Source organism: Xenopus laevis, chromosome 3L (assembly GCF_017654675.1).
Source record: "Xenopus laevis strain J_2021 chromosome 3L, Xenopus_laevis_v10.1, whole genome shotgun sequence".
Classification (NCBI taxonomy): Eukaryota; Metazoa; Chordata; class Amphibia; order Anura; family Pipidae; genus Xenopus; species Xenopus laevis.
In genome coordinates this window covers 156,776,412-156,789,742 of record NC_054375.1, presented here as the reverse complement: position 1 = coordinate 156,789,742, position 13,331 = coordinate 156,776,412, and the positions used below count along the sequence as shown (strand labels likewise).

The 13,331-nt window shown below is 41.4% G+C and overlaps 1 protein-coding gene across 1 annotated transcript; it reads right to left on the bottom strand.

Annotated features, from left to right (window-relative positions):
• Positions 1-6,578: 6,578 nt before the first annotated feature.
• LOC108711794 (phospholipid scramblase 1) lies at positions 6,579-12,267 on the bottom strand. The gene is made up of 8 exons (XM_018253844.2): positions 11,850-12,267; positions 11,338-11,370; positions 10,539-10,666; positions 9,398-9,425; positions 8,357-8,514; positions 7,884-8,036; positions 7,658-7,795; positions 6,579-7,062 (listed from the first exon to the last, which is right to left on the bottom strand). Exons 2-8 carry the CDS (start codon positions 11,345-11,347, stop codon positions 6,862-6,864), a joined length of 816 nt encoding a protein of 271 aa, XP_018109333.1. The 5' UTR covers positions 11,348-11,370; positions 11,850-12,267; the 3' UTR covers positions 6,579-6,861.
• Positions 12,268-13,331: the final 1,064 nt, after the last annotated feature.

Here is a 13,331-nt window from a genome sequence, read left to right as displayed (position 1 = left end):
TGGAGTTGTAGGTGATGAAACATCCCTAAGAAAAATGTGCTTATTGCAGAAACTCTTATTTTATTTAAAGAAAAGAGCCACTCACCCGCACAAGGGATTCAAGTCCTGGGGGTACAATAGGATATGACCTAGAATTCTGATTAGGGTTCCCAGATACATATTGTGCCCCTGAGGTTGCATCTGGATGGGTACAGCAGGGTTTTGCTCACCTGTAAAAAAGAGATAGATGCAGACAATCAGTAGTAAACCCAACATCAACCTGCCTTTGGTTTAGATAATGGTCCAGAATGTTTAAGTGTGCAACTTCTTCTACTAGCTGTTCCTGAGAAGCCAAATGCTTGTGAGATATCTGTTTAATCCTCAGATCAGCCTGAAAACACATGCAAAAATGTTTTGCATTTTTTGGTCCAATATTCACTCTGTGTCGCTTCAGTCATTGGATCTGCTTCTTTCTATCTGCATGTAAAGCTTTTATTCATTTAGTCCTCTGGGAATGTTCTTGGCCAGCTAGACTGGGCCTGAATTACCATTGGGAAAGGGAGCAGGTTCCTTTTCAGTTCAGTGTTTGGCAGGGTGTGTCAGGGTTCAGCTAGTTTATAAAAAGGTTTATAAAAAGGTTTATAAAAAGTTTATAGTTTATAAAGGTTTATAAAGTTTATAAAAAGCTCACATATGCTTTGTCTCTTTCCTCATTTCTGACTGTGATGTCATGTTTATAGCCTACATAGTTCATCTGTAGTCGTAGATTTTTATCTCCAGTTTATCTTGTCTTACAGTATCCCCTTTGCACCTCACATTTCTCTCTGGGACAGTGGGCTGCTTTGTAACCCAAAATAGTCACTAGTAGCTCGGGATACATTGTGTTTCCCACTCTCACTGCCCTGCCTTGTACTATAAAATGAATCAATAGAAACACAGTAGAGTAGAGAAGAAACCACTGAGGAGAAGTAATCTTGTGCCTCTACCCACTCACCTCATTAATGCACAGATGCTTGTGCCAATGTGTGTTCACGCATGCATGCAACAAGGTGGGTGAAGGGGGGTGGCCTAGTTGCCTGGGTCCTGCAGTTGGCCTGGCACTGGCCTTGGGTTTGCCCTCTGGATGAGCTCACGACTGGAGTGGGGGACCCCTTAGGTTGCAGCCACAGTCACCCACCCCAGTCTGATGCTGTGCCCTTCCTTAACCCAAAATTCCTCAAATAACACTGAGTTGAAGTTATATTGTGTCTTATACACTCATTGCTCTGCCTTCTACCCTAAATTCCTCTCTGAGACAAGGGTTACAGCATGTGTCACAATCTCACTGCCTTTTTTTTGTACCCCATATTCCTCAAAGGGATGCTGATTTCTGGTTAAATGTGTCTCGCTGACCTTCGATGTACACTATTTTTCTTACTACAACATTTAAGATTACATTGAATAAAAATTGCATGTGTGATACAACTCCCAGCACCAAGGTGACCCTTGGCCAGATGGGGCAACTTTTATCATGTGGGAACAGTTCACCAAAGTGCTTACATATAGAGTTAAATTGGGTCCTATCCTCTCACTGTCCTGCCTTGTACCCTAAATTCTTTATTAATAGTGACTAGTATTATTCACTAGTGAAGCACATACTGTATGTAAGACTCTTCCCTAGGGTGCAGGGTACTAGTTTGCAGGCACATCAAGCATAAAGTGGCCCACTTTGTATATCCATGAGAGCTGGAAGGGGTGCTCTGTCCTAAAGGAGTAGTTGACCTTAAAGAGATTCTGTCATGATTTTTATTGTGTACTTTCTACTTCTAAATTACATTGTTTCCATTACAAATAATTCACTCTACTATATAATTATTCCTGAACCAACAAATGTATTTTTTTTAGCTGTAATATTGGTGATTGTGCAGCCGTCTCAGTGCTTTGTGCCTGATCCTGTGCTTTCAGAAGGAGCTAGCACTTCAAAATGGATGTTTCTCCTACCATGTCATGTAACTGGAGAAGAAGTGTTGGGGCTAGGGTATTTTACTATGGAGTTATATTCTCATATGGGAGCATTTTAGCAATGCAGGTGCAAGGGAGATGTTTTGCTTTTATCTTTCCATTGTTCTGTTGATAGGATGCTCAGAGGGAAATGGAGGGGGTGATATCACTCCAACTTGCAGCACAGCAGTAATGAGAGACTGGAGTTTATCAAAGCACATGATTGGGGGCACCTGGTAAACTAACAAACGTCTAGCCCCATGTCAGATTTGACAATGAAATATTGAAAAATTTACAGAATTCTACTGGACCAGCACTATTAACTGATGTATTTTGTAAAAAAAAAACAAAAAAAAAAACTTTCTTAGTAGAGCTAAAGCTTCAATCTTTTACTTTCCTATAGCCAATACCTACGCTTCAAAAACTGTAAAACCTACATCTACTAAAAACCATTATATAAAGCAGCTGGTATAGGAAGTCATTTATATCAAAGGCAAATGCTACAGAGTTGATTAAAAGAAGGACACAGAGGCAGTTTATTCACATAATTCCATTTTACATAATTCCATTTTATACAGTTGATTGCGTCAAATTTCAATATTGCTTACACCTCTAGGGTGTAATGTAACAAGGTCCAGCTATCAATCACTAATCCTTGTTCATGGGTTCCTGGTAATCTAGAAGTGAGGCCTGTTCTCACACATGGACCCTCAGCACTCCCACCTGCCTCTCAGGTGGAAGAGTGAAAGCTCTATTCAGTGTTTGAATTAGTGTGAAAAATGGGAGGGTTTTCATGTGCACCAATTGCAGTGCGGCATGGTAAAAAATACACCTCACCCACTATCATAATAAGCTTCGCCCACCAACACTTTCTGGTTTCACCCACTTTAAAGCACGCTAAAGAAATTAGGAATGCAATGAATCCATTATTTTGGGATTTGGATGAAGCCCTGAATCCTTCTTGAAAGATTTGGCCAAATACTAAACCAAATCCTAATTTGTATATTAAAATTAGGGACAGGAAAGGAAAAAGTGGGAAAACATTTTTTTACTTCTGTGTTTTGTGGCGAAAAGTCATGGGATTTCCCTTCCCGACCCTAATTTACATATGCAAATTAGGATTTGGATTCAGTTCAGCCAGGTACAAGGATTCAGTGCAAGGATTCAGCAGAATCCTAGCCAATTCCCAAACCAAATCCTGGATTCGGTGCATCCCTAAAAGAAATGTCAATGAAAACAGTTAATTAAATGATCCTCTCCTAGCTTTTCCATCCTCTTGCTCCTTCTCCACAACAGGACAATGTGGTGTGTCCAACACGTATCCAAAGTCACTTGGCTAATGTACTTTTGATTTAAAACATAAAAACTGTTGGTTGATATTAACTTGTGGGCAGTTAGACAGGGAGCATGACCCTGATTTTAAATGGTTTTGAAGCAGGAAAAAAGTGAATGTTGCTTAAGAAACATTAGGGACTTATATAGTTACATTGTTAGTTAAATTGGGTTGAAAAAAGACAAAGTCCATCAAGTTCAACCCCTCCAAATGAAAACCCAGCATCCATACACACACCCCTCCCTACTTTTAATTAAAATTCTATATACCCATACCTATACTAACTATAGAGTTTAGTATCACAATAGCCTTTGATATTATGTCTGTCCAAAAAATCATCCAAGCCATTCTTAAAGGCATTAACTGAATCAGCATCACAACATCACCCGGCAGTGCATTCCACAACCTCACTGTCCTGACTGTGAAGAACCCTCTACGTTGCTTCAAATGAAACTTCTTTTATTCTAGTCTAAAGGGGAGGCCTCTGGTACGGTGATCCACTTTATGGGTAAAAAGGTCCCCTGCCATTTGTCTATAATGTCCTCTAATGTACTTGTAAAGTCTAATCATGTCCCCTCGCAAGCGCCTTTTTTCCAGAGAAAACAACCCCAACCTTGACAGTCTACCCTCATAATTTAAGTCTTCCCTCCCTCTAACCAATTTAGTTGCACTTAGTCTCTGCACTCTCTCCAGCTCATTTATATCCCTCTTAAGGACTGGAGTCCAAAACTGAACTGCATACTCCAGATGAGGCCTCACCAGGGACCTATAAAGAGACATAATTATGTTTTCATCCCTTGAGTTAATGCCCTTTTTTATACAAGAACTTTATTTGCTTTAGTAGCCACAGAATGACACTGCCCAGAATTAGACAACTTGTTATCTACAAAGACCCCTAGATCCTTTTCATTTAAGGAAACTCCCAACACACTGCCATTTAGTGTATAACTTGCATTTATATTATTTTTGCCAAAGTGCATAACCTGCATTTATCAACATTGAACCTCATTTTCCAGTTTGCTGCCCAGTTTCCCAGTTTAGACAAATCACTGTGCAAAGTGGCAGCATCCTGCATGGAACCTATAGTTCTGCACAATTTAGTATCATCTGCAAAAATAGAAACAGTACTTTCAATGCCCACCTCCAGGTCATTAATAAACAAGTTGAAAAGCAAGGGACCTAGTACAGAGCCCTGCGGTACTCCACTAACAACACTGGTCCAATTAGAAAATGTTCCATTTACCACCACTCTTTGTAGTCTATCTTTTAGCCAGTTCTCTATCCAGGTACAAATACTATGTTCCAGGCCAACATTCCTTAATTTAACCAGTAACCTTTTGTGTGGCACTGTATCAAATGCTTTAGCAAAGTCTAAGTAAATCACATCCACTGCCATCCCAGAATCGAGGTCTCTACTTACATTCTCGTAAAAAGAAATTAAGTTAGTCTGGCAAGATCTATTACGCATAAAACCATGCTGGCACAAACTCATAGTATTATGATTTGCTATGAAGTCCAGTATCTTATCCTTTATTAACCCTTCGAAAAGCTTTCCTAATACTGACGTCAGACTAACTGGCCTATAGTTTTGAGGCTGAGAACGGGATCCTTTTTTGAATAGAGGCACCACATTAGCAATTCGCCAGTCTCTCGGCACTATGCCAGATCTCAATGAATCCTGAAAAATTAAGTAAAGAGGTTTGGCAATCACAGAGCTAAGCTCGCTAATTACCCTGGGATGAATACCATCTGGCCCTGGACCTTTGTTAATCTTAACATGTTCAAGTTTCTTTTGAATATGACATTGCAGAATGATGTTAGAAAAGCAGAGATGTTATGGAGTAGGAAGGGCCGAGGGAAGTTAAAGAAAAACAAAGGGTTAAATGTAGCAGATCGGAGAAGGGTTGTTTCAGTCGAAAATAGACTTTGGTTACTGCTTACCGATTGAGCAGTACTACTTATAACTACTTATACAAGTTCCAACTCACTTGTTTGTCTAGGGAAGAGGTCTTCAATCTTTTTTACCCATGAGCCACATTCAAATGTAAAAATTTTTTTACCAAATATGGGATGTAATTGGCTATTGGTAGTCACTATGTGGATTTGCAGCCTATAGGCAGGACAAATGGTTTTTATGCAACTTGAGCTTTCCTTCAAACCAGGAATTGAAAAATATCTACTTTGAGGGCACTAGAAGAAACTTACAGTGGGTTGGCGAGCCACATCTAACGGGCTAGGGAGCAACATCCAACAGATTGGGGATCAACATGCAATGGATTGGGGAGCAAAAGACAGGCACAGGGAACTAGCATAAGATGTTAACTGATGTCCCTTCAATCCTACTGCCCCCTAAGACCAAACATCTAGGCTTTCTTATCCACCTTTGGTCCAGGAAAATCACTCCTCGAGAAAAGGTAGTTTTGATGTTTTACAGCCCCAACAGAGCCCAATAGTTGTTGATGCATAAACAATAGAATGCAACCCCCTGGCAATGCAAGTTACCTATTTACCATATAATTGCGCAACTTGTTTGAACAGTTGTTCAACACACTCCTTGTGTTACTTAGCAATCCACTCCCTATACTATAAATGTATAATATAATGTGGCTATAAACCCCACACACACTCCCTACAGTTTCAACCGAAGCAAAGAAGGGGAATGACTTCTGGATCACTTTATGCTGCAGTGCAAATATTTTTCAGGGAGGAGGCAGATGGTCTACTGAGGAGAGAAGCAGGAGGTGTTCCAGAGAGTGGAGAGCAGAACGAGGAGAAAAAAATTACTCAGGCCATCTTTATTTTAAGACTAGAGAATGAAGCCCAAAGTCTTCACTATACTGAACCATTTGCATTGGGATTAGTCTTTGCATGTGAAGCAATCAGTGCCTTCTAGTGTCCTCTTGAGAGCTGCTTTACAACACTTGTTTTTATATGCTGTAAATGTTCCTTTTGACTGATAGTTTGTTTGTATATAAGTGTGTGGGAGTGAGGAGGAAAGAAGGAGGGCACATGCAGAATGCTGGTTACGTCTTGGAGAGGTGACTTATGGAAGAGCTGTACTGTTAAGTGTTTTGTAAGTAAGTACAAGGATCTTGAAGTGAGTTCTTCATATGACAGGTACCAGTGCAGGGACTGGCAGAGAGGGGCGGCATTTGGGGAGTGGGAGGAGAGGTGTAGGAAGCTTATGTCGCATGTGGTGGCTTTAACACTTCTTTTTGCAAAAATCAAGTACTGTACCTGGGTGTGAGTGAAACTAAGAATTTGGATTAAAAACCCACCACACAACAAAATTAAAGACATTTATTGGATTAGTTCATTAATGTGACCTTCCAGATTTACACCAAATATCGCAGTGAATTACAGAGTAGGACTTTATGAGCAGGGATAGAGAACTCATCATGTCTGTAGATTTCCAGGACTGGAAAAAAGATAACATCACTGAACTCAATTTTAGAAAGAATGTTGAGATGCATGAGGACCATCCCCCTTAGCAGAAGTTTATCAGCACTGGCCTAAATAGTTTATTATAAGATACATTTTTTTAAGCCTACAATTGTACAATCATCTCATCAACAGCCCCCACCACAAGCTCCACCACTGCAGGCCCCACCACTACCACAGCCTCCTCCACCACTCCAGCCTCCTCCACCACTCCAGCCTCCTCCACCTGCCCAGCCTGCTCCAACACTCAAGCCTCCACCACTCCAGCTTCGTCCAGCATTAGCAGAAGCAGAGTTTTGTTGACTGTTAATCTCATTCACACGAAATTTCTGTAAACAGAGAAACATTTAAAAAGGAGAAGTAGGAGGAGTTATAGGGAGGGTTATATTCAGCAGTATGAGGAGTTATAGGGAGGGTTATATTGAGCAATAGGAGGAGTTACAGGGAGGATTATACTGTATGGAGCAGTAGTTATAAGGAGGGTAATTTTCAGCAGTAGGAGGAGTTATAGGGAGTGTTATATGGAGCAATAGGAGGAGTCATAGGTAGGTTTAAATAGAGCATTAGGAGGAGTTATAGGGAGGGATTATATGGAGCAACAGGAGGCTTTAGAGAGAGGAGTTATAAAGGGCAATAGTTGGGGAGATATATTATGGCTTTCTGCTGTTGTGGGGCTAACAGAAGCTACTGTAGAAGAACTATGGATGAATAAGAAAGTGGGCCGTATATGAATCTATATTCTGAAATTTATCAGAGGCTACATCTACATTTGTGTCTATGGCATACTGACTTTCTACTGACCCATATTAGCTTCAGGACATTCATGGGGAACATGATAAACAGTATTGGTTATAATAAAGGATTTCATCAGATAATTCCCAGGATTACTGAGCAGGTTATGATGAGCTGGGATGGAACACTTACCATATACAGGTAGGTGGCCAGGATCACAGCTTTCATTTTAACCTCCAGGTCCTTGGGGAACTGAATGAGAATTTTTGAGGGTTTCCCTTTGGTCATTGATATCCTACCCACGGGATGATTCCCTTGTACACTGCAGATCTGATGGATACGGAGGAGACAGGATTATAATGTGATTATATCTGTTATTGAAGGGGAACCATCATTATTATAAACATTTTTGTTGTACCTCAATGGGTTTCATCAGGAAGGAATGAGATTTGAATTGAGATGTGAATATGGGCTTCCGCTGTTCGTCATTGATGGAGAATTTCAGGCCACTTCTAGAATCTTGGTACGTCACAAAAGCAATGGGGTCCCCTGGCGGGGCTGCAACCTGCAGCTGGAAAAGAATGATCCAAGCCTTGAGTCTCTATTGCTTCTATAAAATTGAACAATGTATCAGTGATGAAACCCTGACCGGTCCCTCCATGCCAAGGTGGCAGCATATTGGGCTGCATATGGGGCCTGCTGATGGAGATATTTGGCCAAAACTCAGGCAAAACTCCACTAGCCCCTCTATACTCCCGCACCTCCAAACCTTGGTGATAATTATCTGTATCTCACACATATATTGATATTGTACAGCGGTCAGGACCCCCACTGGCTACCCCAATGGGAAATGGGACCAGGAATAGCTTTAACCCTATGGGAAGAACTCACCTTTGTGTAGGGGTTACAGCACTCACTTCCAGAGAATAAATGCGCACGCAGACTCTCCCGTTCATAGGGATCTTTTAACTTGAGTATCAGAGGGTTGCCACAGCACTCCCAGTCCTTGTGTACAGAATAAAGGATTCGTCCATCAGGAGTCTGGAAGACTGGAAACAGCTTGGAATAAGTAAGAGTACCAGGTAAACGGTGGCAACTGCCTGTCACAGCTGACCCAGAAATCTTTGGGTTGAAAACCACAGGTTTCCCTGGCATATGATCCAGTCCTTGATATCAGTGCATCATCATGGGCTTTCACCCTTTTGTGAGCTAGCTATGGAATGGAATGGAATAATGTATCCATGTATTGTGTTTGATAGCTCAAACTTAGAATAAGATGGTTGAGCAGTCCCTTCCAGACCATTAGCCAAAAGTAGTGGGTTCTTCAATAAAAAATTAAGGGGTTCCTTGACTGGATAATTCTCAGAACAACCTCAGGATCCAACTCCCCTTCTCCTAGCTCTCCCTCTAGCTCAGTGTTCCCCAACCAGTGGCTCTTGAGCAACATGTTACTCTCTACTCCCATTGATTTTGCTCCCATAGTAAGTGCCTGTTTTAAAACTCCTGTGTTTTCGGTTGAAAAAGACACGGGTTTACTCCAATAGAACCTCCTGTAGGCTAGAAGTCCACATGGAGCTACCGATTAGCCTATCAAAGCCCTTATTTCAGCATCGCCAATGAATTTTATCTTGCTTTTGTAGCGCTCCAACAGTTTTTACGTTTGAGTGTGGCGCACAGTTAGAAAAAGGTTGGAACACCTGTTCTATTACTGTAACTATTCTTCATTGGTTGCTGATTTGTTACTGACAGTCTGTTGGTCACTGCTGAAAACAGTAATGACTTAAGCCACCGAATATAATAATAATAATCTGTTTAACCTAGTCCCGTGTATCTTATATTACAGCAACCTTGAACCCCTGTTTCCTATGGTTCTCTTTATCATTCTCTGATGTACAGATTTCTGTTTCCCATTCACATCAACATGTTTCTTACCGTTTTTCCAGAACAAAACTTTATCCACCTAATAAGGAAGAGTGAGATGGTTATTTATTGACCGTAATTAGTATCACTCATACATTGAATATCTAATGATTAGAGAAAGCTAAGGAAACAATTTCTTCTCAATCTAATATTTCCACCACTTTGGGTGTTTAGTGCAATTCCAACATATTTCAGAAGTCACAAAATGATTCAGAAAATGAAATGTTTTGGTGGGTAATGTACTGATGGTGCCTTTATTCCACAACTTGGATAATAAACCAGTTGTGGATTGTTACCAAAAAAATAACATAGTTAACCCCTTTTTCACCTAACCAGCCCACCTGATTTTTTAACTATATGAGTAAGCCACACCAACTGTGGATGACATACGGCTCCCAATAAACATGTGATTTACAGGGTGAACCAGTCTTGCCAGTAACATGGAGCTTGGGCAGACTTTTTCTAAAAGGTGTATTTAGTGTAAGAATACAAAGGTTTGTTAGAGCACTGTGAAGCCAATACAATCATTACTATTTATAAGAACTTAAATGCAGGTGCCACAGTGTATGACGGAATGCTTAGGGACACAATATGTCATGAAATGGTGGACAGTCATTGTAAGTAGATGGGACCACAAATTTCCACATCTTTTTAGACCCCCTTGTAACTGTCAAATGTTGAAATGTTTGGATACAACTGCCCAGCCTGCCACTGACCCCAATCAGCCCAGCTGCTCCAATTGCCCCACTGAGCCCTCTGTGTGCCCTAATTTCCTACCCCTCTCTCACCCTGTTTGCCCCATAATACTTGGGAGACCATGAAATGTTGAGGCCCAATGGGACAAGAAAGAGAGGTAAAAAGGTAGGGCACCGGAACCCCATGACTGTTGATGGGCACCCCACCAAAATGGTCCCAATTGGGCCCCATAGTTTATCAGACCAGTCCTGAGTTGATGAATAGGTGGTGGAGGTGTGGGAGAATCATTGAGCAGTGTCAGAGGGGTGGAGTAGGTGAAAGGTAATGGTGGGATGGTGTGGGAAGAAGCACTAAGTGGTGCCCTTTACGCACTAGTTGGAGAAGCAATGGAATTCACATCCCCAACTTTACATTATCCCTAAAAAAAACACGAGTTAAAATCTGAGGAGCCACTTACCATTAGAAGAAATTCAATTCCTGGGGGTACAACAGGGTATGGGATGGAATAGTGGCCCTGGTGGGAGGTCCCAGAAGTACTTTGCCATGGAGGTTGAGTCTGGATGGGTTGGACAGGGTCTTGTCCACCTGAAAAAAACATTAAAGGGGATATTGTCATTTCTGATTGGCCTCCTTGTTTTTAAGGCAATGGTATATGGGGTGTTATGACACCCACACAAGAACGTTTTCCCATTCGGCCAAAAGAACACCTAGAAGTACCATTTGAATCACCATCTACTTGCCTCTTTAATCACAAGTATGCCAATGTCCTTCATCAACCACATCTGAGATGGCTTCTCTTCATTTTCTTAAAGGAGAATGAAAGTGCTTTAAAAACCCAAGGCCACCTCTCTAAACCCACCAGAGTGGACCCCAACTCTGCACCAGTGGAGTAGAGCTTTGTGTGTGTCATTTAACTCTGCTTGATGTCAGAAACTTTGAGGAGCTGGGAAACGACATTCAGCTGAGCGGGAGCAACAGAAGGAACAAAGAAGGAGAAAGGACAGAGATAGAAGGAGAATAAGGACAAGAGCAATGGTGCCTGGAGGGAAAAGAAATAACTGGGATGGGGCAGGGTCAGGCACTTGGCATCAGAACAATAACAAATTGAATCTGTGAGTTTATATTGCTTTGTTATTGTCATAGTTGTTGCCCTGAGCTCTGAGTCAAACCCTAGGCTTTTGGGCTTCTGCCAGAGACTCTTTGGCAACGCTCAAAAATAAGTTGGGTGCCCCTTGTACTGTAACCAAATCACTTACCATGGGACATGGCTGCCAGGGAAGATTTCAAACCTGAAATATAAAGGCAATATAAAGATTAACAAGCGATATAACTGTTACTGTTGGCAGATTAGTGGACTATTAGCATCTTGGCACATTGTACTGGCACCCGTCACCCACCTGCAGCTGAGGTCTCACCACTGGATTAGGTGCCCACCCTTCCTATCACTTTAACCTTTCTCCTCTAATAATAACATTGGCACCAACATGACATACAGGGAGCAGCCCAAGGAAAAAGGGAATGTCTCCTGGACGTTGACCAGCTCTCTAAGTAAAGTCCCAAATGTTTGGCTCCTCCCACTGCTGTGAATAAGAGCCCAGTGTCTGTATCACAGGTAGGCACTGACAAGCAATAAGTTAACAGGAAAGTTTGATGAGGTTGGTACATGTGTTTATAGAATGTGCCAATGATATCCAGCCTGCAGATCAATAATTCAGCCCCTCCCCCAGCCTGGAGCTGCTCCTGAGATCCTGATGTAAAGCAGTCGTACCTGTTCCACTCGCAGACTGTGCAGAGAAATCAGAGGCCCCAGCCTGTAACCAACTCACAGGAGATCTGAGCAACACAAGGAAGAATATTTGTACAGCAGGAAGGAAGGGAGGGGCCTAATCGGGTGCAGCCTGTTGTCTCTTCTGTAAACATTGGATCTGGGTGTCACTCAGCACCAGAATCCTCATTCCCACTGCCCCCGGGTTCATTTATTCCTCCAAACACCCAAAATTATATAATTTCATCCGCTGATGCCACAAGTCACCCAATGATGCCCATTCATTAGGTGACAGTCAGTGAGTCTGATTTGGTGGGTGACAGTCAATGGGTGACAGTCAGTAACAATCCCATCAGTTCCTGTCCCAGTGAGCTTACAATCTAAGGTCCCTATTACATTCCCATCTGTCCATTCCCCAGTGAGCTTACAATTTAAGGTACTTTGCAATCACAGAGAAGGGCAGAGCCAGACCACATGGGATTTTTTTAGGGTTCCCCACTCCATTCACTGGGCCCTGGGCAGATCTCATACCAGTTGTAGGTTGCGGGAGATTTAGATGCTCAGTCCTTGGGCAGAAATGTGTTTGTTGTTCTCATTGGGTTCCATTGTGTCCCTAAAGCAGGTGCCTAATCCCAAGGAAGGATGTGGGTATTTATATATATATATAATGTATTGTGTAAAAATAATTACTGAAAGATACTAGACATTGATCCTTGCCCCAAAGAGCTTACATTCTTTTTTTTTTTTTATTAAAGATTTTATCACATCAAATACATAATATCCACATTCTTATACACATTGGTGGGAGGAAAATAAAAAAATATAATACCCATAATAGTTATTAGTGTTCCTTTTACATAGGAGACATATACCTTTACTCTTCTAAGGGTGGTTTTAGTGTTATTATGTGAGTCTCAATTATAGTGAAGGGTAAGTGTTAGTGTTTCTTACTTAAAAAAAAAAAAGGGTGCTTATCTGTGTTGTCCATGAAAGAAGGGGAAGTGCCTCTTTTTTTTCCCCCTTTTTTTCTTCTCCTTTCCCTCTCTTCTTTTTCTTTTAAAACGGTTGTGAAATTACTTAAAGGGACAATATCTAACCTAATAAAGTGCTTCCCAATATGTGCTTATATTATTATCAGTAACCCGGGCCTTTATTACTGTGAGTGACCATGTTCTAACCCTGTAGGGTCTATGGGGTCCGTTTACTAAAGTGCGGTAAATCTGACTTTAAGTTTCCGCATGTTATCGCTGAGAATATTTTTACGCCAGAATATTCGCAGCGACTAAGTTTACTAAACAGCGATGCGCTCAGAAGTCATTGCGATCACTTGCGGTAACTACGTTAAGGAACCAGCTTACGTTAGCGGTAATTTTAGCGAGTTGCGAATTTTCTGGCGAAAAATTACGTTTTTGCGAATATTTATGCTATAAAATAGTCTTGTTTTATGGCGGTTATTATGGCAATTTTTACTGTGACATTTATGGC

Bases quoted from the DNA above. Each gene is read 5' to 3' on its own strand.
- LOC108711794 (XM_018253844.2), bottom strand. The intron at 9,426-10,538 runs GTAAGTGGCTCC...CTTCCTTATTAG, and splicing joins GAATTGAATTTCTTCTAATG to GTGGATAAAGTTTTGTTCTG. The intron at 7,063-7,657 runs GTAAGTGTTCCA...CTCTGTTTACAG, and splicing joins TGGCCACCTACCTGTATATG to AAATTTCGTGTGAATGAGAT.